Source organism: Drosophila montana, unplaced genomic scaffold (assembly GCF_035044405.1).
Source record: "Drosophila montana isolate Dmon_TW-CO22-7 unplaced genomic scaffold, ASM3504440v1 contig_2667_1, whole genome shotgun sequence".
In the NCBI taxonomy this organism is placed as follows: Eukaryota; Metazoa; Arthropoda; class Insecta; order Diptera; family Drosophilidae; genus Drosophila; species Drosophila montana.
The window spans coordinates 417,700-444,082 of record NW_026997534.1 but is presented as its reverse complement, the minus strand read 5'-3'; the positions used below and the strand labels follow the sequence as shown (position 1 = coordinate 444,082).

General features: G+C 36.7%; 1 protein-coding gene across 5 annotated transcripts in view; it reads left to right on the top strand.

Moving 5' to 3' along the window:
* kst (spectrin beta chain, non-erythrocytic 5 kst) overlaps positions 1-26,383 on the top strand; it is a 45,423-nt gene that overhangs the window by 5,322 nt on the left and 13,718 nt on the right. For 2 of the 5 annotated variants that reach the window (XM_064683797.1, XM_064683798.1), the window contains exons 3-8: positions 22,140-22,330; positions 22,430-22,597; positions 25,057-25,173; positions 25,491-25,753; positions 25,822-25,951; positions 26,165-26,352. In XM_064683797.1, the coding sequence (XP_064539867.1) occupies positions 22,211-22,330; positions 22,430-22,597; positions 25,057-25,173; positions 25,491-25,753; positions 25,822-25,951; positions 26,165-26,352 (986 nt within the window). In that variant the 5' untranslated portion in view covers positions 22,140-22,210. Of the gene's footprint in view, positions 1-19,312; positions 19,431-22,139; positions 22,331-22,429; positions 22,598-25,056; positions 25,174-25,490; positions 25,754-25,821; positions 25,952-26,164; positions 26,353-26,383 lie in introns of those variants that run through there. The other 3 variants (XM_064683795.1, XM_064683796.1, XM_064683799.1) reach the window with 3 other exon arrangements.

The window sequence follows — 26,383 nt, the reverse complement described above, 5'->3', positions numbered from 1 at the left end:
CACACACACACACACGCTCACGCACACTTTCAGTTACATTGACTTTATAAACAATTTGCACAATTTCTGCAGCGGAATTACAGTTGCATTTTTTCGTTTTTGTTGTTTTTGCTGGCTTAATGCATGTGCATATGTATGTGTGCATGTGTGTGCGTATGTGAAGGGTCGGTCAGTTTTTGTGAGTTGTTTGCTTTGGCAATCAACATGTTGCGATGTGTGGGATTTTTGGCAGTCGGAGAACTCAAAAACTCAACAGATGCGAATATTAACAGATGAATATAACCCTGACGCAACGAGTGAGAGAATTGATGGGTCGACAAATCAATCAAACATTAATCGATGAGTGTATACAGAGAAAGCTTGACTAACGGACAGCTTGCTAGAGCGAAAATTTTCTTTAGTTCCAATATATTTGCCAAGGTTTTCTATTATTTATCCTATATATTATATTATATTTTCTATATATCCTATTATACATCCTATCTACATGGGAATATGGGAACATTTTAAAAGATTGATTGAATGTGTTTTATATATGTGTCCTGCGGTTATCACCTGACACCCTTAAAGTTCGCTGTAACGAGCGTTAACTGTGCAAGAGAAGAATTTGGAGCCTAATTAGGTTCTTCTTTTAACATATTATGTTTGACAATCATTATACCCTTGCAGAGATTATTATAATTTTGTCTCGAGATGTGTAACGCATAGAAGAAGTCATCTCCGATCCCATAAATTATATATATTCTTGATCAGTCATGTTTACTTTAACTGATAAAGATACGACTCCAATCTTAAAATTCCCTCCTCATAAAAACGTTCCAATTCATTTGCTTTAATAAGCCATAATCAGCTTTATATAACAATCAACTGACACAGCGAAAGTTGTTCAAATTTTCATTTTCTATTTAATTTTCTTTTAATTGCGCTTTGGGCTCTTCTAATTTCGTATACCCAAAAAAAAAAACAACTTTTTTTGATGCCTACTAGACCATGGCCCAAACTTTTTGCTTTCTATACCATATTTGCTGTTTCGTAGCTTATTTTGTCATCTGTTTGTGCAGTCCCCTTTCAGCTGTCGCTTAGTCAATTACAATCGAAAAACAAAAAATAATAATACAATCTCTTGCAACTCACCTGGGCGCACCTGTTCCCCCATTATCATAGAAAAATCGCTGGCAACCTTGAAACTCGCTGCGCCTTCCGCCAACCGAGTGAAATTTCTCACCAAAAAAACTTTGACTCTGCCTCTTCAGACTTTGCTTTTGTTTTGGTTTTTGGTTTTACTTCTTTTTTTCTCTTGTTATTTGTGCTTTTTTTTTTCTTTAGTTTTTGTCTTTGTTTTCAAGTTTGGAGTCGCACCATAAACAATTTCCAGTTGTTGTTTTTTCACTCTCTGGTTTTGTTTTTAACCTTTTTATTATGTCTAGCTTTTTGCCGTCTTATGGAATTTGGCTAATCAAGCCAAGTGTTTTGCTGTGTGCAGTGTGTGTGTGTGTGTGTGAGTGTGTGTGTGTGTGTGTGTGTGTGTGTGAGAGTGTGTGTGGAATTTGCCGTTTTAGGTACCTAAATCTATACACTCTATAGACTTAAAGCGATTTACGTATATGTAGTAAAAATTGTATTAAAAATTTACATTCATTTTTAAGTAGAAAATAATCAGGGCTAAAATATTTGGATAATATATAGAAATATGTACTTACCTTATGTTCAAATATTATAAAAGATTTTCTTAGTGCCATTCATGAGTTATTGGGAAGAAAGACTCTTGTATATGAACATCGCTAAAAGAACAAAAGAAGTACGAAACGGATTAGATAAAGAGCAGCAGAAAGAAGGAGTAACAGAATGATAGAGCGAAAGTAGAATGAAGAGAGAGAAATGATTGATAGAAGAAGGAAGTGAAAGAGAGAGATAGAGAGAGTAATTGAGAGTGATCAATATAACACTTTGACACAAAGTATGAAAACCTACAATACTTACTTGAATTCATGAGAATTGCGTAGAAGGGCGACATTTGAAAGTTAACTTCGTCTGCGCTTGGTGTAAGACAACATGCAAACACTTATACATATATATATAATCATATACATACGCACATACACACATGCATATGTGCATCTATTATAATCGTCTATATCTATGTATATCTTTAATAATAAATATACATCTTTGCTTTAATAACATAACATTAAATACCAAACTATATAAATAACATAAAATGCAACCTATGAAAATTACTTAAAGCTCATTTGTAGATAATTTTATTTTAAAATAATTTTTTTTACTTATAATTATCAAATATCATATTATTTCATATCATATATCATTTTTCTGATGCGCCCGCACATTCCTTCGCTAAAAATTCCCCAAACGTTTCTTGGACAAATCATTTGACATATAGAAAGCTGTCAGCTAATGATTCATAGATTTCCAAAAAAAAAGTAATAGAAAAAACTTTCAATTTTAATCAAATGATTTATACATCATTTCTTCATTTGGGAAGGAAGTTATTAATCACAAACCTAAGCTACAAGTTTCTTGAACTGAGTTGAAGACAAGCAGCGAAAAAACTGGTTTGCTATAAAATGAAAAAAAAGTAAATAAAATCTATTTAAAAACAATGATTATTATTATTTAAAAAGCAACAGATAAGAGATTATAAATAAACGCAGAATTGTTAGTTAAACTAATGAGAATTTGTGCTAAAAGCGGAAGTGTTTAAATACTTTTTAAGGGCCGCTACGCCTTATCAGCTTCTAGCCTAGCCAGAGTGGGCGTGGCAGCAGAAATAAAACAAAAGACAAAGAAGGCACCCAAAAATACAAAATTGTGAAAATTGAAATTCAGCCTTGAGTCGGGCTTTAATTTTAGCAAATTGCCGACAATCTGGAGCTGGCCCCAAAAACAACAAACGAATTTAATAACGTCTGCGAATAAATTGCCTTGCCTCCTCCTCCTCCTCCTCTTGTTGTTGTTGTTGTTGCTGTTGTTGTTGGAGCGCAGCCTCGACCGCGCTTCCAATCAAAATGTTTAGCTTATTAGTTGCAAAAAGTCAACAAACACTGAAATCAAGATCCGAGCACGTCGTCCGATCTCTGCTGGCAACATTGTGCGCCGACGCGGATGACGATTTTGCCATTAAGCATACGCCGCATCGGCCGCCGCCTCGGGCAATTAATTACATTTTGCGCACTTTATTTCCGCTTTACACCGGCCGCTGCTAGAATTTCGAAGTCTCTCTCCAATGCTGCCGCCGTAATTATTTTCCAAGTATATGCCTCATTTTTTGCCCTCTTTGCCGTGCTGCAGTCTAAATTTCTAAAAGACAGCAGAGAGAAAACTCACACACACACACAAATACAAAAAAAAAAAGATGAAGCCATAAAAATGCCGCTGCTTTTGCTTGGACTGTTGGCGGCTTTTGTGTTTGTGCAGCTGGCTCGGAAGGTGTTGATGATGTGACGTCCCCCCCCCCCCCCTCTAACCCCTTGCCCCTTGCCAATGCCTCTTGCCGGAGGGCATTGATTTTAATGCTGTTTGCATTACCAACACCGAGGGCAACAAACGGTTCTTTAACCGAAACACATATGCCCTGAGGGGAGCGTGAAATAATATATATGTATATATACCTTATATGATAGACGGTGCAGCAAGATTCATGTTTAAGTTAAATATATACTTAGTCATTTTTAAAAATTTTAAATATGCCTTAATATATGTATATTTAATAATTTTTTAAAAATTTTTATATACCTTTAAGTTAATTATTAACATTCAAAAACTTGTAACAAATGCACGTAAAATGAACTTGGGACTTGCATGCAGTTATTTGTCGCTTGACGCGTTGTAATTCACAACGAGTTTAAGCTTTGAGCGCAGGACGCTCGCAAAACTAGAAGTCAGCAAAGGGTTGAAGAGGGTTTTGTTTATAAATAGATGGATTATTCTACTTGTTTGAAGAGGTTTTGCTTATAACAAATGGTTTATTGTAACTATTTTGAAGCCTGAACAGTTAATTTATATTGTTGAGTAGATAAACTAAGCAGAGACTAACTAAAGAGAGGCAAGACAATAGTCTCTGCCTTTAGAATCTCGGCCTCACGAGTTTTCTCGAATTTCTCTTACAGTTCGACCAAAAGATCATACAATTTGCTCGCACTGCATTGGGGCCTTAGTAAATGGTTAAATGTATTAATTGGTACAATATTTATATATTTATATATGCAATGTTTAATTTAATCAATCTCTCCCTCTTTCTCTCTATTGCTTAAATATGGAATATTTTAAATGGAAACTGACAAACGAAATGCCTTAGCTAATATAGCCCATTGCGAGTGCATAAAACAGAGCAGCGAACAAGAACAATGCGCATTTGTGCGCTACACGTAAATTGTTGGCCCCCTTTTTTGCATACGCTTTCCATGTACCCAAAGCCCAGTACTTGGTGTACCTGGTGCTGGGGGGTACTCGCCTTCGTCTTCGTCTCCGTCTTCGTCTCCGTCTCCGCATTCGCATTCGTGCATATATAAATTATGCCCTAAGCGTAGTCCGACCATCGATCGAAATCAAAAAGCGTAACAACAAAACAGAAATGCCAAAAATTCTCAGCTCCGCTCAGCTCAGCTCAGCTCAGCTGTGAAATGTGAGCCAAAAGACGAGTCCAAGAGCAACAGAAACGCAAACAACAAGAAGAAGAAAAAGAAGACAAACCAAACAAGCCAAGCCCCAAGTTTGGCCCTCGAGGTGGGCTTACCTTGCCGCTAAATATGCTGTTGCTCCTCTTTCAATATGACATTCTTGGGCGTACGTATTGCCCCTAAGCACGTTCCACTTCTTACACAGAAATATATATATATTCTCTATATATAAAACTGTTTGTCCTGACTGATTGACTGACTGATTGGGGATCAATACACAGCCCAAACCGTAAGAGCTAGGAAGCTGAAATTTAAAATATCCTATATGGACATAGGTCGCAATTTCCCACCCCCATAACTCGGTCAAATCTCATCAGATTTTCACGAGGTTTCGCTTTTTCTTAATGGTTTTCGCTCTACATTAATCTGGCATTCAAGTCTGAATACATATTTTTTAGTCGAAATTCATGTCCAAATCTTACCCCAAGATTCGTAAGTAGACATAGGTCGAAATTTCCCACCCCCATAACTCGGTCAAATCTCATTCGATTTTCACGAGGTTTCGCTTTTTCTTAATGGTTTTCGCTCTACATTAATCTGGCATTCAAGTCTGAATACATATTTTTTAGTCGAAATTCATGTCCAAATCTTACCCCAAGATTCGTATATAGACATAGGTCGAAATTTCCCACCCCCATAACTCGGTCAAATCTCATCAGATTTTCACGAGGTTTCGCTTTTTCTTAATGGTTTTCGCTCTACATTAATCTGGCATTCAAGTCTGAATACATATTTTTTATTCGAAATTCATGTCCAAATCTTACCCCAAGATTCGTATATAGACATAGGTCCAAAATTCGCACTCCCATAACTCGGTCAAATCTCATCCGATTTTCACGAGGTTTGGCTTTTTCTTCATGGTTTTCCCTCTACATTAATCTGGCATTCAAGTCTGAATACATATTTTTTAGTCGAAATTCATGTCCAAATCTTACCCCAAGATTCGTATATAGACATAGGTCCAAAATTCCCACTCCCATAACTCGGTCAAATCTCATCCGATTTTCACGAGGTTTGGCTTTTTCTCATGGTTTTCCCTCTACATTAATCTGGCATTCAAGTCTGAATACATATTTTTCAGTCGAAATTCATGTCCAAATCTTACCCCAAGATTCGTATATAGACATAGATCCAAAATTCCCACTCCCATAACTCGGTCAAATCTCATCCGATTTTCACGAGGTTTCGCTTTTTCTTAATGGTTTTCGCTCTACATTAATCTGGCATTCAAATCTGAATACATATTTTTAGGTCGAAATTCATGTCCAAATCTTACCCCAAGATTCGTATATAGACATAGGTCGAAATTTCCCACCCCCATAACTCGGTCAAATCTCATCAGATTTTCACGAGGTTTGTCTTTTTGTTCATGGTTTTCCCTCTAGAATAATCTGGCATTCAAATCTGAAAAGATATTTTTTAGTCGAAATCCATGTCCAAATCTTACCCCAAGATTCGTATATAGACATAGGTCCAAAATTCCCACTCCCATAACTCGGTCAAATCTCATCCGATTTTCACGAGGTTTGGCTTTTTCTTCATGGTTTTCCCTCTTCACTAATCTGGCATTCAAGTCTGAATACATATTTTTGAGTCGAAATTCATGTCCAAATCTTACCCCAAGATTCGTATATAGACATAGATCCAAAATTCCCACTCCCATAACTCGGTCAAATCTCATCCGATTTTCACGAGGTTTGGCTTTTTCTTCATGGTTTTCCCTCTTCACTAATCTGGCATTCAAGTCTGAATACATATTTTTTAGTCGAAATTCATGTCCAAATCTTACCCCAAGATTCGTATATAGACATAGGTCGAAATTTCCCACTCCCATAACTCGGTCAAATCTAATACGATTTTCACGAGGTTTGGCTCTTTGTTTATGGTTTGATCTTCAGATCAGTTTGGCATCTAAATCTGGCAACATTATTTTTGGTCGAAATTCATGTAAGAATCGTACCCTCGAATATCCTATATAGACGTAAAAATTTTCCACCCTCATAACTCGGTCAAACCTTATCGTGTGTTGGCTCACAATTCTCATATAGAAGGTGACAAGGTCCAGCCTAATTGCGACCTGTTCAGGTAATTTCTTTGAACCTTATCTCTGTCCAAGCGGAAAAGGTGACTTTGTTCAAGAGGTTTTTCCTTGCAATTTATGACTTTATTTCGCTTTGTCAATATTTGCAGTGCTAAGCAGTGCAATAAAATGACAACAGAAAATAAGTTTTTACTACGGCCCATCGAAATTTGAATACTCTTGCAGAAATAAGGGATTATAACTACATATAAATATATATGTATATGATTTTCTCTATACTTCATTTACGAGCGATTGTTCCTATTAAGACCTTTTTGCATAATGAAGCTTGCATTTGCTGATTTTTATGAAGATATTTTGAATATCAAGAAATTTTTTTTTGTGAGAATTTAAATATCAAGCGATTGTTATTATAGAAGCTTTATGATATAGTCGCACGATATGGTTAAGATTATTATATCTATACCTCTATCTTTATCTATCTATATCTATATCTATATCTATATCTATATCTATATCTATATCTATATCTATATCTATATCTATATCTATATCTATATCTATATCTATATCTATATCTATATCTATATCTATATCTATATCTATATCTATATCTATATCTATATCTATATCTATATCTATATCTATATCTATATCTATATCTATATCTATATCTATATCTATATCTATATCTATATCTATATCTATATCTATATCTATATCTATATCTATATCTATATCTATATCTATATCTATATCTATATATATATATATATCTATATCTATATCTATATCTATATCTATATATATATCTATATCTATATCTATATCTATATCTATATCTATATCTATATCTATATCCAGCTTCATCAAGATAGCCCTAAAATAGACAGACAATTCGTCTAACTCATTAACAATATAAATACTTCAGGAGCTGTCTCCTATTGTTTTCCCAATTTATAATACCCACTGCAAGGGTATCAGAACGGACCCATTATCTATTGCAGATAGTGACTGACTTATCAATTGCTGCGATAGATATTGCGAAATGAAACAGAATAGCACTGCACAACTGTATCTGCAGAGTTGACAATTTGCCAGCAATGGGTGTTACATGATGTCAGAGCCAAGTTCTGCGGGCCTGAGTCATAATATAGCTGTAGAAACTAGTCATGACTGCGAGCTAACTGTATGAATTCTTGATTAATTAGCTGGGAACACGAGTTCTCTCTGTGTTCTCTCTATGATCGTATGGTGATTCTCTTTATGATGATGATGATGATGCGAAACAAAGTCTAAAATGTCATGACTAGACACTCAAGTCAAGTCGAGTCAACAATTAAAGAGACACATAAAACTCGACATTAAAACAAATGTTTTGCATTTGCATTCAATGTGCGCGCGCAACGTTCCTAACCTTGGGTTCAGTTTCCAGCATTTGTTTCCAGACTCTCGCCACAACAAAAAAACAACACACACACACACATTGCTGTTGCATTAAATTATAAATATAACTTTAGTATGTATTTGTTGACTTGTTGCTGGATCAGTTAAAATAAATTGTGCTCGAAAATAAGGCTAAAACGTCGCAGCGTATTGTACACTAACTGCTTTCAGGTGTAAGCCAAATATTTACTTAGTTCTTTTTAGTAATGTTTAGTAAGTTAATGTTAGTTCCACGTAAAGTTAGCTTTAGTTTTGTTTATATTGGAGCTAGCGTCAAAGTTTCATCGGAAAAATTTAAATTACTCAAAGGGCTTAACGCAAATACTAGCCTTATTTTAGTTGACTTAATCGTATATTCTTTATCTGCAGTTCATGTGATTTATTTGGAAAAAATTAAAAGATAATTAAATGTAGAAGATAACTAAGTATGCTGTCCGCATTCAAGAGAATATCTAGAGGGTATTGAAGCTTCCAATGTTTATTCAAAAATATAAATATTTTCAGATTCTTTCGCCTTACTTCATGAAATAATTATGGCCTGTATATTATAACGTAGATTAATATTTCTACAGCTTATATATATTTTAGGGAGAGCAAAATGTAGTTAATTTATCAATTAGAATTGTATTTTATATAATCAATAAATAAATAGCACAAAACAGGGACAATGTACACATGTATGTGTTCTTTAGACTAGTTGACATTTTTCTCTGCTTCAAGGTGTTACAAACAGTTTGAGAGACGCGCAGGGTCCGCTTAAAGGGTATAATTACACGGTTAAATAACAAAATATTTGCTTTAACGCTGACATCAGACAGTAATTGTCAGCTGGAAACTGTGACAGAGCGAGGGAGAAAGGGAGAGAGAGAAAGGTCGAAAGAGAGAGGGAGTAGCAGGCCAGAGCGAGAGAGAAAAACAAGCCCATGAATTCAAAACTCGTGCCCGTCGATTATGTTTAAAGCCATGCCAAAAAATTTTTGGGCTGCCTTCAAATATTCTTTACCGGTTTGCGTAAAACTCTTGCGCCTGTTTAGCATTGTAGCGTGAAGTTATATATATACCATATATATATCTATATATAAAAAGAGTTTATTTTTTCGTGTTGTTATTTATTTCTCTCATCAACGATATTGAGGGGGGAAGGGGAAGACAGCTCGAGACAGCGCTCTGTCAATTTGCATATGCCGAAATGTGAAACACGTTTTGCAACGGCCACCCGGCGTTGCCTGGAACAGGCCAGAGGCGACAGCCAACTGTACGAAAGGGGCGTTAAATTCACAATAAAAAAATAAATATAAATACTTTATATATAAATACTTTTAAGGCGAACTGGCTAAGCAGCTTAAGATAATGTGAAATGAGCAGGGGAAACAAAAAAGATTCTCTAAGATTTTCTACTGATAAGTTTCGGAGTAAATAAACCAAAAACAACTTTGCATAGTTGAGATAGCCTTTATTACAGGCATTATAGTATAAAGCCCAAAAAGCTACTGGCGGCTCTTTTTCAGCTCTCTATTTTGTCCGTGTTTACCCAAAAGACACACTCTTTAAAAGCCATTCGCTCTTTCAAGATTCCATTCTTTGCTCCCAACAGAAAAAAATAAGAAACACTCGATTATAATTTATGCGCATAAACAAAAACCCACAAACACTTTGAGGAATTCTTCAAAGTCAACTCACTTCTGTGTTTTTGGATACCCTTTGTGAAGGGTACAATAATTTTGTCATAAAATGTGGACATCTCAATCCCATAAGGTAAATATATATATTTTAGATCAGCATCAAAAGCCGAGATATAGAAATGTCTGTTCGTCTCTCTGTTTCTATGCGAACTAGTCTCTCAGATTAAAAGCTAGGGGCTTTAAGATTTGCATAGGTCCGTCATTTTGTTGCAGACAGTACATATGTCGGAACCAGATAAATCGAATGACTATATCATATAGTTGTCATAGGAAAGATAGGGGTAGAGATCGATGCTTGTATGAAAAGCTTCTTTGTTTATGAAGCTATCTTGACCAAACTTGGCATTTATTAGTATCACTATGAAAAAAACTATATCATATAGCTGTCATAGGAACGATCGGTCGAAAAGTAGGTTTTTGTATAAAAAACTTTTTGTTTATGAAGATATCTTAACCAAACTTGGCATCTTTTAGCTTTATCACGCTTCTCATATATATACATATATACATTTAACTAGATTCTTATATGGCAAAATAGTCTGTTTTTCACGAGCTTCACCTTTCTCATATATCTGTAAGGGTATCAAATATTCGGCGCGCTTAAAATATTCATACTTTCTCGTCTTTATTTACTGTCTTTTTTTTTCAATTTGTTTTCTATATTATAACGTCATCAAAAATGAATTTCTGTCATGTAATTTTAAACGTTTATAATTTGTATTTTATTGTGATTTGCGCAACGTGCTTTTTTCGTGGCTCAAACTGCAATTGACAGTAGAAATATATTTTTTCTGTTTGTTATTACTGTTTTTTGTTTTTAATTTGTTTAAAGGGTATGTGTGTAATAACAAACCCATATCAGAGTTCGTGTCTCATCAAAAACACATTGAAATCGTTTGAAATTCATTTAAAACGAATAACTTTTGCTTTTGAGGCCTTATCACATGTTGTTAACAATCCGTTGATGGGCCCGAAGGTTGTTCATTAAAAAACCCGAAATTACTTCAAATACTATCGAAAAATATTTATTAATGGCCTGTTCCCCAAACGATTTACAAATAAACGAGGCAATTAAAAATGTTTGTTTATAAAGTATTCTGGTTTAAAAGACGAAAAACCAAATTATGATCGTTTCGGCACTTGAGTCAACATTTGGAAATGCGACATTCGACAGTTGACAGTTGAGTATGGACAATTTTTAGGGTGCTGCGACGGCCACTTGAGGGCTTAGCCAATTAAAAATTCTTCACTCGATCATTGAAAGAGTTTTCGAAACTAAATAAGAAATAATATTGCCCTATCACAATTGCGACTTCAATTGTGCTAGATACAAGCTCTGACTATATTTCATATTTATTTTTGGGGCATGGAACTCAATTCGTTCATTTGTAGCTTGTAGATCTGTAGATCTGCGGATCGTTTGCTTCTTCCTCAGATTGTGGTACATTTTAATTAAAATTAAAGGCAAAGGGGGGAAGGAGGGGGGAGGGGATGTTGCTCGGCCGTCAAGTTGCCATGCTGATAGCACGCCTAGAGAAAGACCTACAAGACCTACTTCAAGCTCTTGAATTTTTTTCAATTTTTTTGTTGTCGATAACAAATTTTTTTTTTTTTTTTTTTTGCCTTAGCAACTTCCTCGAAACGCAACGGAAATATTCGTTGCGTTAGGGTGTTATGTAGTTGGGCAAATATTTACCCAGTGACTTTTGGCTTAGCCAAAAGTGTTTGTCATTAGTACACACTAATATGGTATGTGCTGCTCATGTGACTCACCGCTCGATTTTGTGGTTGTCAAAATCTTGAAATTTTTGGATAAAATGGGTATGATGTTTTTTATGATAGTGCATGTTACAGGCGGAGGAAAGTATTTCAAATCGAGTCGATCCAGCTATGTACTCTTGTGTGAACTTGTCGATCCTGGAAACTGCAAAATCTAGATGCTTGATATTTTATGCATATATATTCTCCTATATACTGAATGAACTTACCATTTTTTTTACCTTCCATGTTCTTTATATCGATAAATATCCATTTCGGGAGTCACATGTTTATTATATTAATAAATATCCATTTTGGGACATAGTTTTTGGAGTCACAACTCGAAAATTGTAACAGTTATAAAATATACAGTTAGAAAGGATATTTCGCTCCTTGAATACCTCTTCCAATTCCTTCAAAAAGGAAATAAACTCATAATTTCCTGGTAGAGCCTTATTTAAGCCTCCAAATTTGTATAAAGATCGGACTATAAGCTCCGAAGTTAATCAAGAATGCATTTCTTTTACATAGTATTTGGCAAAAGAAGCACAACTGCTGCATTCGTATGTATATGTATGTTTTTCTGCATAAATGTGTAAAAGTAAGCTGAAATGATTGTAACGGCAGCTGGTTGCAGGGTATTTTCTAGTCGGTCACTCTCGACAGAAGCGCTCCTTTGGTCGTTGTTTATGATTCCCCATTTGGTCGCACACGTGTTGGGCGCTTACTTTGAGCGGCATATGCAAATCGTTCGTATCTTTTGGTTACATTTGAAAAAACGCTTGATTAAGCCATGCCGGCTTTAGCCTGTCGCTAAGAAGGAAATGCTGCTCTATTCGGCTGCTGTCTACCTAAGTGGGTTGCAGCTTAGACAATGCTTATTAATTACAGATCGCACCAAAGCGACAACTTCTTGAAATGGTCACACGGTTGGGGTTTAAAATGAAATATAGCTCTAGAAGGACGAAGCTGATATGCCCTATAGAAAATTAATTGAGGGTTGTTCCTACATGTTTAACGCAAAGCTCTTTTCGAAGTGCAGCTGACAAATCGACAAGATTATTCAATATTTTACATTGTTCTTCTGAAGCTATATTCATTTGCTCTAGTGATATCGGTGCATCCACTTTTGTTAAAGACACCAACAATTTATTACATAAAGCCAGTCGTCGGTATTGTATAAAAGATTTAAAGATGCGACCTAGTTAAAAGGAGGACGCAGGCTCGAATCTCGAAACTGTTTATAAATGTAGCCAGACCTATACAAAATTTCATTTCGATAGTTTTGAACTAGTGTAAGAGAGGATGCAGGTTCAAATCTGAGGACCAAAATTTCAGATTAATAGTTTGGAATAACGTAAAGGAGGATGCAAGTTCGAATCCCAGCACCATGAATAGGTCTAGCCAGCGCTATTTAAAATTTCATGTTGACGTATAAGATATGTAGACATTTGGGCTAGTAAAAAAGAGGACGCTAGTTCGAATTTCGGAACCGTGTATAAATGAGGGCTGTGCTATTTAAATTGGTATTTGAATAGTTTATAGTTATAGCCTTTCCTAATAGTAATACCCGAAAATGTTCATTGCTTTTTCTCAATTCAGTTTTTTTTTCTCAATTCAGTTGTTTTTCTCTTTTATAAATATAAAGAAACTATTGTTCCAGTTTGGCACACATATAGTTAAAATCTTTTTGTAAATCCACAACTCTTAATCGATAAACCTTTTGATATATGCTTTATGATATATGGCTCAGGTATTTGTGTCAATAATATTAATATTCATTTGAATTGTGACATGTAGCTCTTATAACTTATTTACGTTGACCCACTTTGTTCTGTCTAGGATATTGGGTCAATTTCTTAATAATATTTAATAATAACTCAGCAGTCAAATGAAACTCAATGCAAAACCTCTCTGATTGGGCGAGATAATAAATCAAAGTAATTATGAGAACTGTTTGAAGACATCATTAAGTTATAATTTGTATTTAGATCTTGATCTCATGAAAGCTCAGTGAAAGTTAGCTTCCAATTTTCTAGACGTGAGTTGTGAGTTCCGATTTGTATTAATCTTCTTTTTTTGCTATGCCAAATGCTTGTCAGCTGATTTCAATTCTTCAGACTTTGCTAATTGCCTCAGTTAACTAATGACAGCAACTAAGCGGAAATCAATCAATTGTAAACCTGTTCAAATTCTCACACCTATGTCTGCGGCCGAAAGGGGCCTCATCAGTTACAACAAGAAGAAGCAGAAGAAGAAGCGTACAGATTAATGGGCCTATATCCGGCATAACGAATCTTAATTACACAGCAATTAAAGGCAGGCATTAAAACGCGTGCTGCCAACTATTTGCCACATTATTAATGAATATTGGCGTCTGGCTATACAAATATACGTCTGGCCAGGCGTTACGGCTTTTTTGGATTGATTAAAATTAATAAACAAAAATAACTCCAGATACGCCTCTAGGGCAAAGCTATGATATTTGTTTATTAATCACAAGAAAAAGATGTATGAATAGAAAATTTCACTTTTAATTGATTTTTATTGTGCCAACAAAAATGTGCTGAGTGAAATTTCATTTGGTTTCCTTAACCCATAACACTTTTACGTTATATTTATTGATTTACTATTTGGCGACCGCCCGCTGTTAAATGGCACAAGTTGAATAAATAGCCAAAAGCGTGGTTCTAGATTCTTAACTTTATGAGCTTGGCGAAACGCTTCTCTGGATATATTGCAGAATTTTATGATGTCATCAGTTGGCTATTCCCATAAATCGCGACGCTTTGTGGCCTACAAATTGGCCCAAACCTTTGCACAATAACAATAACAAAACAGAGTTAACTGTAAACAGGTAATTGATTTGTTGATTGATGAAAAACCTTTTGAAGAGAAAAATGACAAAAATTGAAAAAAATTTCACTGCCAAGCTCGCCAAAGCGGCGCCCACACAAATTCCATTTGCATGCCAAATGAGCACATGTCACAAATACACAAGAAAAAAAACTGAAAAACAACAACAACAACAATATAGACGAAATAAGTAAATACAGTAGCTGCTGGGGGGCTGCGCATGCGCAGAACACACGACCGCAAAGAATCTCAGCCGCGGCGAATGTATCTGTTAGATACTTAGATAGAAGGCGCAGCTGCGCAGCGGATGATGTCATAGAGTTGGGTCTTGGTCTCTCCGCTGCGCATGTCTACGACGCGGGTGTAACGCCCCAGGGGGGCGTACCAAATGCCAAACAAACACACACACACACACACACACTCGCACACTCACACAGAAGATAGAGAGGCATAAGTAATGGCAATAAGCTAGCGGCGGGGGGATGCGGGGCGCGCTGGCTATTGACTAATTTTTGCAAATAACTTTTGGAGCAGCACACAATAATAAAGCAAAAGCCGCCATAAAACTAAAGACAAGCCACACACACACAACACAACACACACAACACACACACACACACGCACACACACACTCAGTCAACCACAAAGCCTTTGCGCATGTCTTTTTGTAGTCATGTTAATAATGAGCCAAAATGTTTGGTAATCATTTTTAAAGAGCTTCAACAATTTGACTGCAGCTGACAAGAGGATAGTCGAGCCGAGCTTTTGCCTGGCAATTTATATACATTGAGGAAAATATATACAAATGAGCTATGCAAAACAGCTTCAAAGTGCCAATAAATGTGAGTTTATCTCTTTTTTTTTTTTACTTGTTGCCAGTACTTAAATTAATGGAGGCATTCATTCAAGACACGCCAAATGTGCCTGACAGCTGTGAGGCATATGTTCCTGACAACTAATAGCTAAAATTTGCAAACATTTTCAGAAATAAATAAAATAAAATGCATAAAACAAACTAAGCTAGGGGTCAAAACGGGTTCAATTTGGTATTAGATTTAGTTTTGCGAGTTGCAAACTTCAGGCTGAGTTTTCCTCATAAGCTTTTGGCTTGAAATTTAATATGAAAATTAAAAAAAAAATCCCTTTTAATCCTTCAATGCAGATTTAAATAAAAATTTATATTTTGACTTTAAATTGTTTGAAGTTTCTAGCTCTTATAGGAGACAAACGGACGGGCATGACTAGATCGACTTGGCTACTGATGCTGATCAATATATATGCTTTATGAGATCGGAGGTGTTTCCTTCTGTTACATACATTTGCACAAAAACATTATACCCTTTCTTAACCACTTTCAATAAGTTCAGGGTATAAAAAGACATGCATCACGAAAATCAGTGGAGTTTTTCCTATAAAGTAATGGAATTTTGGTCTTCTATCTTTTTTAGGACAGCCAAAATTCTTCTGCTCTGAGACATATTTTAAAGCATCAGCTAAAAACTAAGAAAATTCCATGCCAGACTTCGGCTTTTTCCAAACCAAACGTTAACAGGAAAATATTAATAGCCGCAATATATATGAATAAATGCTAGCTGTGCTTTTATAGGAAAATTGAGAAGCCATTGTCTTGATATATATTAACTGATTTTCTTTGCCATTGAAATCGACTTTTCCCCTCAGTTATTTACAAGTATGCACTCAACAAAAGACAGCCAAAAAAAAAAAGTCACCGTTACGAGTGCTGTCAGTTTGATAAAAGTTCCCAATAAATTCAAGGTTTAGCCAGCTCGCATATCTCGCCCTCGGCTTGTTCTCAATGAGGTTTTCTCTTTTTGTTTTGGAAATCGTTTAACATGCCAGGCACAAACAAAAGAATTTATAACATTGTTATTGGCCGACCGACTGAATCCGAGTTATTTGTTGTTGTTGTTGTTATTTGTTGTTGTCATTGAAGCCAAAACTGAATTTCAAATTTTCGGCAAGTGATGAGCTAATTTTATGCACACAACAAAACTAAAAAACCCAAAAATTAGGCAAATACGCTTTGCTGCGTCTCTCATTGTTTGCGCCTAGATCGTAGCGTTCCATGGCTTCCATCAAATAAATTCTTATCTCTGTCGATCGCAACAATAATTAAATTCCAAATGCTCGGGCAAAATGTGTTTAAGCCAACGTTTCGCGCATGTAAATGTACAATTTTGCATTAATGCCTGGCAGCTTAAACATTTATGATCCAAGCAAAATATATATATGTGTATATATCTGAAGAAAATTGGCTTATGTTTATTGATTTATGCAAATCTCCGCAGCGCTGCGAGGTTATTGCACGCCTAATCAGACAACTTTCCTAGCTATATATATGTGTGTGTGTGTGTGTGTGTGTGCGTGTGTCTGGCACTGCTTCAGACTCTATGGGGAGGCTGTTTATAAATAACGTTCTATAAATTAAAATATCGCCTCCTGCCACAGCTGTCGACACATGTGTGCGCCGCATGTTCCCCAGTTTTCCCTCAATCCTCGAACCTTGTGCGCCTGCGCAGTATGCGCTGCTGCTGTTTATATTTGGCTACCCTGTAAACAGGATGCTCTATCAAATGTACACACTCTCTCTCTCACTCTTTTGTCGCCCCTCTCTCTCTCTCTCGTTGTGTATATGTGCACAGTTGCGTTTTTACTTTCATGTTTTATGGCCAGAACTTCGTCGCGCTGTTATTACTGTTTGGACACTAAAAATAGTCCAAGCATATTACGTTGCAGCTGTGAGGAATTTAAATACCCTATATTGTGCAACAACTAGAGCATATATAGTTTTTGGTAAACTATGCAAATGAAGAACACAGTTGGGTTACTTTCACGTTGCTTTAGAGGATTGTTGAGAAATAGAATAGAGTTAGATAGTTATATATAACTTGGAATGAGAAGTGTGAAATTGTTATAAAATGAACAGTTCTCAATAATAAAATACATATTTTTAGATTGATTTTAGATAAGTTAACTAAACGTCCAAAACTTTCAGATTTCATAACTAACAAAAGCCTATTACCATTAAAGGCTTACTAGTTCATAATACTTTATCCTGTAATAATAATCCCTTCTCGGCAGTTGAGCTCTCTCTTGGTAAGTCAGTTATTCAGGCAACTGAAAAACGCTGGTTCGAATCCCCTAGGCTGGTCTATGCATGTAGTATTATCGTAACCAAAGGCCTCGCTAATCTAGCCAGTGCCATATATTTTCAAAGTTATGGATGATAGTTTATTACACTGTCCTATACTGCTCGATTAATATACGTAAATAATAATAAATATTATCTTTACAACAGATAGTTTATAGTTGGAAATTCCAAAAAAAAAAACGAGTTCTAACCCGGCAACTCTTGGAATATAAACAAACTTAAGGTTTTTCAGGATTCAATTTCGAATAGTTTGTATATTTCGAACACAACTAACTGCAGGGTATCTGCAAGTCATATCGTCTCTAGGCTACATTAAACATCCAACTCTCAAAGTTTTAGTCTGGAATGTTGAAACGCAATGTGCCATGCACTTTGCTTTAATGATTTTTCCGGCTAAAGCCTAAAGTTATGCCTCAGTTTGTGCCACGTAGGCTGCCTGTGCTCGCATTACTTAGCCTACGCACACTCACACACATATATACCCTATAAATATATGTGCATAGAGAAGTTTGTATGTAAGGCATTTGCCTTGTGGAGCAGTTATTGAGCGCACGGAGATAACAAAGTTTACGTCGCACCTGTTATCGGCGTATGGTAAAGTTTATTGTCGTGTGCTTTTGTCGTTGTTGTTGTTGCTGTATTTGCTGTTTGCTTTTTTTATTATTTAGTTTTCACCTCTTTTTAATTGATTTTTCACTTTATATGCCCCGGAGAAGCACACACACACACACACATGGAAATTGCAAGTGCTTTGTTGTTTGCCTTTTGAGAGCTGACTGCGAATGTCGTTTAGATGACCTCAGCAACAGCTCAAAGACTGCGGGCCCAAGATTGGCTTTATAAATGGGCGAACCCAAGATTTATGACCATTAAGAAATATGCTTTTTTTTCTACAATCGCTATTCATGATATCATCGAACTGGCGCTATGTTTTTTACCCCCCATTTTTGTTCATTCATTGACAAATGTTTGTCATTTCCTCTGGGCTCTCGAAATATTTGCTATTATATTAATTGCATTTTGGCCTATAAATAAAGGCCACATTTTTTTTTGCACACAACGAGCATAATCTATAGGCCGACATATGCGCCAGGTATGCCAGGTATATATCGGGCGATAAGATAAACGATCGCTCAGCACAAAACACCGGCCAGGGCTGACAACTTTGTTGTTGTTGTTCTTGTTGTTGTTGTTGTAACATTTTTGCGTTATCAGTTTTAAGCTTTAGTACAACAGCAGAAATGATAACGATAAATGGAATTCACCATACGGAGAAACCGAAAGAAAAACCTCCCAAGAATTCGTTTTTGCCACTTTCGTTTTTTTTTTCTTTCGTTTTTCGTTTTTCATTATTCCATTTTAGCCGCAAACATTTTGAATTGGCCAGTCGCTCAGTCTCTCGCTAACTGATAAATACGTAACATATATACAAGTAAAGCCCAAAAGCTTTGCTAGGCCCAAAAAAATCAACTTCTCCAGTGACCAAACGGCGCGGACAGCGCGAGCAACTGTCGCCCAGCAAAATCCAGCGAAACTCTCGAACAAATCGAACAAAGTGTGCGCCGAAGTTGAATATTGTTTTGGAAAGAGCTAAATGCTGTGACTAAAGGCTGTAACTGCCAGTCAAAATTTGCAGTGTACCAGTGCGTGAAACCCCGATCAGATATATATATATATATCAAAATCAGCCCGAACTATGGATTATAACAGTATCTTACGCTCGAATTTCTCGCGCAATGAGTACAAACGATATATATCGTTTGAGCGTCAGTCCTTGGGTAGGTTTGAACTTGAACTTTATTGTCAATATGCATTGGGGTTACGACTACAATCTAGAATCGAATTACACAACACTGTCTACGACCTCTGTGCGAAAGAGTCCCCCCGCCAACTTATCTATCCTACGATAAGCTAACAAATATTTGCCCCTCAACATAATGAATTGTGTACAATCGAGAAATACGTGACATATAAATCAATGGTAATGCTTCTCGTATTTCGTTAAGTTTTTGGTTGGTTTTTTTGTATTGTTTCAAATATTACGTAATCCGTAGAATTGTCAAGTTGATAAAAAAGCGGAAAAAAACATATGAGAACCCATTTTTGGTAGAAATTAATTGCTGATAACAGGGCCATATTACGGCATAGTCCGGAATGTTAAAGGTTTTACGCTTTGTTCTTGTTGTTGTTGTTGTGGGGAAGTTAGTTTGTTGAGTGGTTTTTGTGCCTTAATCTATGGCAGCCGAACGAATAATATCACCAAAATAAACCCATTGACTAATAGCTACTAGAATTACGACTCTGCGTGTTTCAAAATAGACATTACGTTCCACATGCTTGAGCATAATACGTATCTCTTTCATTTTTCATGACTCTTGCATTAGATCATCTAACTAGCCGTGAGTTGCTAAGAAAGTGTTACTGAGCTGCTTATGAGGTGTGTAGAAAAGACAACCAAATTTGTAAAGTCTAGAAATGAGAAAGACTTTAATTTTTATACATATTATAAGAAAGCAAAGCTTTGTTTAATGCTCTGTTTACTTGGTGAGAAAGGGTACATTGGTTGTTGTGTGATGTCCACTTTGCTGTTCGTCTGAATTTTATTACAACCAGATAAATTAAAATTAAAAAAGTTACTTCTTCCCACAGCTTTGAAGCTAGAATCACCAAATTGGGCAGGTCATTAACCTGGTATTCAAATGAAACAAATACCGCCCACAAATCGCTCAACAAAACTTCCCTATAATCCCACTTTCATAGCCACAATAGGTTCTGGCTTAAAACATGAACTAATTTGTATTACAAACAGCTTCAGTTTTGAACAAAACCCAATATTATAACTTATTTTATACCATGAATCGAACCTTATTGGTGGGATACCAATTAAACAAAAAAAAAGGCGAAACAAAACTAGAAAATAAAAAACTTTTGATATGGATCCAACATACATCTTACAATAACTTAGGACCCTTGTAGTCATCTGACCATATTTGGTAGATGCCAATTTGGGCTTAAGATCAAATTTAGCCCTATCTTGAGTTAGAAAATATTTACGACTTACAATATTTTCAGTACAGAGGGCAATTGTGAATGAAAAACTTAATTGTTTCATTAAAATTTAAATAAAAAACAAAACAAAGGTTTGAATATGATGAAAAGGCGCATCGAACCAGGCAGCTGGTTCGAAGACCGAATCGAACCATCGAATAATTTTGATGGGTTTGCAGCCCTGGTTTAAAAAGGTCAATCAAGTATTTCAGCTGATAATTTTTGTATTTATTTTGCACCTTTATTTATAAATTATGACGTTTACTTTAAAAAGAGGGTTGTCTAACTTAAAGCAAGGGCATTCGTTGAACGATGCACGTATGCCCACAACTTAACTGCCTGCTGGTAATGTCATTTTATATATGTATATATCTATATATATATATGTATATACATATATACCTGTGTGCACACTAGATACATTAGCTAATGCCCATTAATTACTTTGACTTGCGATAAGTGGCAAAAAAAAAAGAGAACAAACTGTTCTTATCGAGCCAATGCACTGAGCTGCGCATACTTATTGGTAACCAAAGGCCAGCAAAAAAATCAAGAGTGCTCTAGTCGAAAGTGCTCGACTAGAAGATACCACTTTATGAAATTTGTAAGGCTACGGTAAAACATACATATGTATGTATATACCACATCGCAAGGGTTTCACTTTTAAAGTTGAGTGTTTTCCAATTTTGGGTGGAATAAGGGGGGAAGATACCACTAAACATTTTGTAAAACTCTATATCTGTTATAATCTTCATACCAATTTTTGTGTATCTAGATCTTATTTGTTTTTAAGTAATGCCCTACAAAAAAAACCGTTTCCAAATCGATATTTATGGATAATATGGAAAAGGAAGAGATTTTGGGTAAATAGAGGAATATATATTTTAAATTTTAATGGGCTCAGTACATAGAAATACCTGAAGAAACGTTGCAGTTGCAGCAATACCCTATTCGCAGTGTACCAATCAATTAAATCGATCGAAGAGAGTCGTTGTGATCATTGGGCTGATGCCTCTTAGACTGTAAATACTTGGACGTGACTCTCAAACTGAAGCTCATCAGAAGTCTGCCTGTATTTACCTAAATCTTTCAGAGAAGGTCATCAGAGGTCTGATTGTCAAATTAAGGGACTACAAATATAAAAATACTCGGCTTAAACGTCACATATTAGGCTTGACCACGAAATGAACCGGATATACATGAATATATATTTCAAGTTTCAGGTTTCTATGCGCTAAAACAATATACCCGCTTTCAATTTGTGCACTGAGCATAGACACACATTTTTTTTTGTATATCTTTTTTTTTTTTTGAAGCACCCGCTCTACTGATTCGGGGCTTAAATCAAAACAAAAGCTAAACGTTGTGCACTTGTAGGGCTTTGGTTGGTTTTTTTATTGCTCGACCATGTGCTAATCTATGCTTTCCGTTTCTTGTAGCATCACAATATGAGCCCGGTGGCTACGGAACGCAGCAGGCGACGTCATCCACCCGGGGCTCCACAGCCAACATGACGCAGCGCGATGGCATTATCAAGTTCGAGAACGAGCGCATCAAGACGCTGCAGGAGGAGCGTCTGCACATCCAAAAGAAGACCTTCACAAAATGGATGAATTCGTTTCTGATCAAGGTATGACAAAAAAAAAATATATAAAAAAATTATGCACGGTAATAAAAGACACTTTCACAATTGATAATGCATTTTTATATATACTTCATATACTTCTAGGCCAAAATGGAGGTCGAAGACCTATTCACAGATCTAGCCGATGGCATCAAGCTGCTCAAGCTGCTTGAGATAATATCGTCGGAGAAACTGGGCAAGCCGAACAGCGGACGGATGCGTGTACATAAAATCGAAAATGTCAACAAGAGTCTGGCATTCTTGCACACCAAGGTACGTTAAGATAGAGAGAGGGAGGGAGAGAGGTGCTTAACCCAAAGAGGGAGAGGGCGGGGCGCACAGAGGCCTACGCATTTGTAGAAAGTGCAAGTCTCTTGAGGCAGCTGCGCGTGGACGTTGCGTGCTTTGTTTACCACATGAGCTGCACAGCGAGAGTTATGAGCCGCAGCTACATGCCTATGCACATATATATCTATATATATATATAAAAGACACTTTAGATGCGCGACTGCATCGGCCAAATATATATATAACCATATATATAAATATATACATACATTTAATTACCTTGTCTGGCAATTTTCTGAAATATTTGCATACTTTCTAATGCACGCGCTGCATATTTGCGTTTTATTAACTCTTTATTATACCCTTGTAGAGGGTATTATAACTTTGTCATGAAATGAAGCACACATCTCCGCCCCTATAAAGTCTATATATGTTCCAGATCAGGAACAACAGTCCAGTTGATACAGCCCTTTCCGTCTTTTTCTATGCGAACTAGTTTCTTACTTTTAAAGAAATCATCTTAAAACTTTGCACAGCTTCGTCGATCTGTTGCAGAGATTAAATTTATAAATATAATATAGCTGCCTGAGGAAGAATCGGTCGATATTTCATAATCTGTTTTCCAAGATATTTTCAATAAACTCAGCATTTACGAGCTTCACTATTCTCACATTTTTGCAAAACCGTAATGCAAATTTTTACAAGTGTATTCAATCTTCGGCGTGCCGAATTTTAGTTAGTTTTATTTAATTTAGTTAGTTTTATTAAATTTTAGTTATTTTTCCTCTCTTTATTTTGCGCCTTTCGTGTCGACACATTTTCCGCACACTTTCTTTGCTTGAATCTGATTTTAATTGTGTGTGCCGGCAGGCGGGCAGGCAGTCGGGCGGGCGGGCAGGTGGAATCCATAGATGTAGCCCCCCAGCTGGCTTGTGCACTCTCTCTCAGTCTCTCCCTGCTCACTTTCAGCTTAGCGTGCGACATAGTTTCGCTTGAGGTCTAGCTTCTAGTACGTGTCTTTAAGCCTAATCTAATTAGAAACAATGGCGCTTTTAATGCACATTAAATGCATGTAATTTGTACGAATTGCAGCAACAACAACGATAACAACAACAACATTGACACTGTGCACACGTCTGTGTCTTAGCCACTTTGTTTGACACAGTGAAAGTTGTTGATTTTATACCCTGTACCCATTAAAATTGGTAAGAAAGGGTATAATGCAGTTGAACGATCAAGTATTCCCGCTTCTAATCAGAATTAAATTCCCTTTTTACCACACTGCTCCTCTTTTGATATGACCTTTCTATGCGATTCTCATGATGTTAAGTAAGGCGAACGCATTTTAATAATTTAACATAAGCTCTTATTCTATCTGCCGCTCTTTCACTTGCAGACTATCTTTCACTACTTCACAGTCTCTCGCTCTCGCTCTCTCTCTCTCTCTCTCTCTCTCTCTCTCTCTCTCTCTCCCCTTTCCCTGTCTCTGTGTGTTTCTCATAAGCACTCTTTTTTCGTTCAAGGAGAGTAGTAAAAACTCACTCGCCCTTTCTTCCCCTCTCTCTCTCTCTCTCTCTCTCTCTTTCTGTATACAGTCTCCCACTGCAGAACACTCTATTTCTTCTACATAAAAATACTTGCTTGGGCAAATTCAAGCCTGTATACAGGGTAGCTGATAGTCGTGCACGCTCGATTAGAGCACTGTTGTTTGTTTTGGGGCTTGTCTTTTGGTTTTTGTGACAACGGCATTTATTGCATTTTAATTGGTTTTTCAGCTTGAAGAAGCTCGAAAGCAAAAAGAAAAACGTCATTTAACGCACAGCTGAGCGAGCATTTAGTTAAGGATTTTATGCAGACACACACAAACACACACGCACACACACACACACACACACACACATACACACGCTGCCAATGGAGCGTACAATCGGTCAAATAAATTCTTTCAAGCTCAATTCCAGCCGCTTAGCCATTAATCAACTTTTTCAAAAGCGGCTAAAAGTTAAGCATTCCTTTTTGTTGTATTTAATTTTATGTGTGCGATAAAGTTCAGTCGTAACTTATGCTTTCTTCGCCTATTTCGATTTATCTGTGCCTACCTGTGCACGCCGTGACCTACAATAGATGCAAATGAACCTGAGCCGGTGGGGTCAAACACCCAGCCGAGCCGGGCCATTCGCTCTGATAATGCGTGACTTGTGGCCCACAACAAGAAGCAGCAGCAGCTCCAGTTTTCCATTTGGTTCACTTGTTGTCAGCTTTGTTTTGCGGCTTGTGAAACGCGTGTAACTCGAGACGTGCAGCTTAGCGAACCGGACAGCCATACCCCCCCCCCTCCCTCCCGCCCCCTTCTATAAACCCTAACCCGACACCTACTTAACACCCCGCTGTGATAGAAGACGAGCTAATGCAATTGTATTTCATTTCTTTAACAACAACAACAGGTACGCTTGGAGTCCATTGGTGCTGAGGACATTGTCGATGGCAATCCCAGATTGATCTTGGGTCTCATTTGGACCATCATTTTGCGTTTCCAAATTCAGGAAATCGTCATCGATGTGGTAAGTTCAATTTTTATATGATAATTTAGTTAATATAGTAATAATCATTCCCTAAATATAGCTTAAATTAAAAATAATATTGATAAAATAAAGCTTACTTGAAAATTAGAGCCTCCAGAAACTAGAATTTTCCATGATATATTATTTTTTCAGTCCTTTCAGTTTATAAACTCCTTTTTTTTATAGAATTTTCGAAAGTTCCATTGAGCTAAAATAATCAATACATTTTAAAAGATGAAATATTATTAATAATTATTATGAGCAAATACTTATTATACTTTAAATAATATGAATTTTATTTACTAACTCACATTTAGGATGAGGAAAACGAATCGAGTGAGAAACGTTCAGCCAAAGATGCGCTTTTATTGTGGTGTCAGCGTAAGACACATGGTTATCCGGGCGTTAATATACAGGACTTTACATCATCATGGCGTTCTGGTTTGGGTTTCAATGCGCTCATCCATTCGCATCGGCCCGATCTGTTCGAATATAGCACGATTGTCAATTCAAAGAATTCCAATTTGGATAATTTGAATCATGCATTCGATACGGCCGCCAACGAATTGGGCATACCAAGGTAAATAGAAATCGTAATAAATATGGAAATATATCTGAACTGATTTGGTTTTTCTTCATTCTTTTCAGTCTGCTCGATGCGGAGGATATTGACTCGGCGCGACCAGACGAGAAATCGATCTTGACCTATGTGGCCTCATACTATCACACGTTCGCGCGCATGAAGAACGAACAGAAGAGCGGCAAGCGGATTGCCAATGTGAGTAGACACACCCACAAAACTGGGTAGCTGGGTAGCTGGGCTTGGGTTCGGGTGACACTCTCAGGGTCGGGGGCAGCTCTTTGCATGGGTGCTGCAGCGTAACGTGCGAGCCAATCTTGTTAACGCTCTAGTTGGCATCGATCGGGCTGGGCCTAGAAAGTTGTCCAACCGCTCTTACCCTACGACAATTGTTGTCCATGCCATTTACAGATTGTGGGCCAGCTAATGGATGCCGATCGCAAGAAGATGCACTATGAACGCCTAACCACAAATCTGCTTAGCTGGATAAGGCAAAAAACCATCGAGCTGGAGCAGCGCGATTTGCCCAACTCGTTGGAGGGCATACAGCGTGAATTGTTGGCCTTCAAGGAATACCGTACCATTGAAAAGCCACCCAAGTGAGTAGCCACCTTTAAGAGATTGTATATG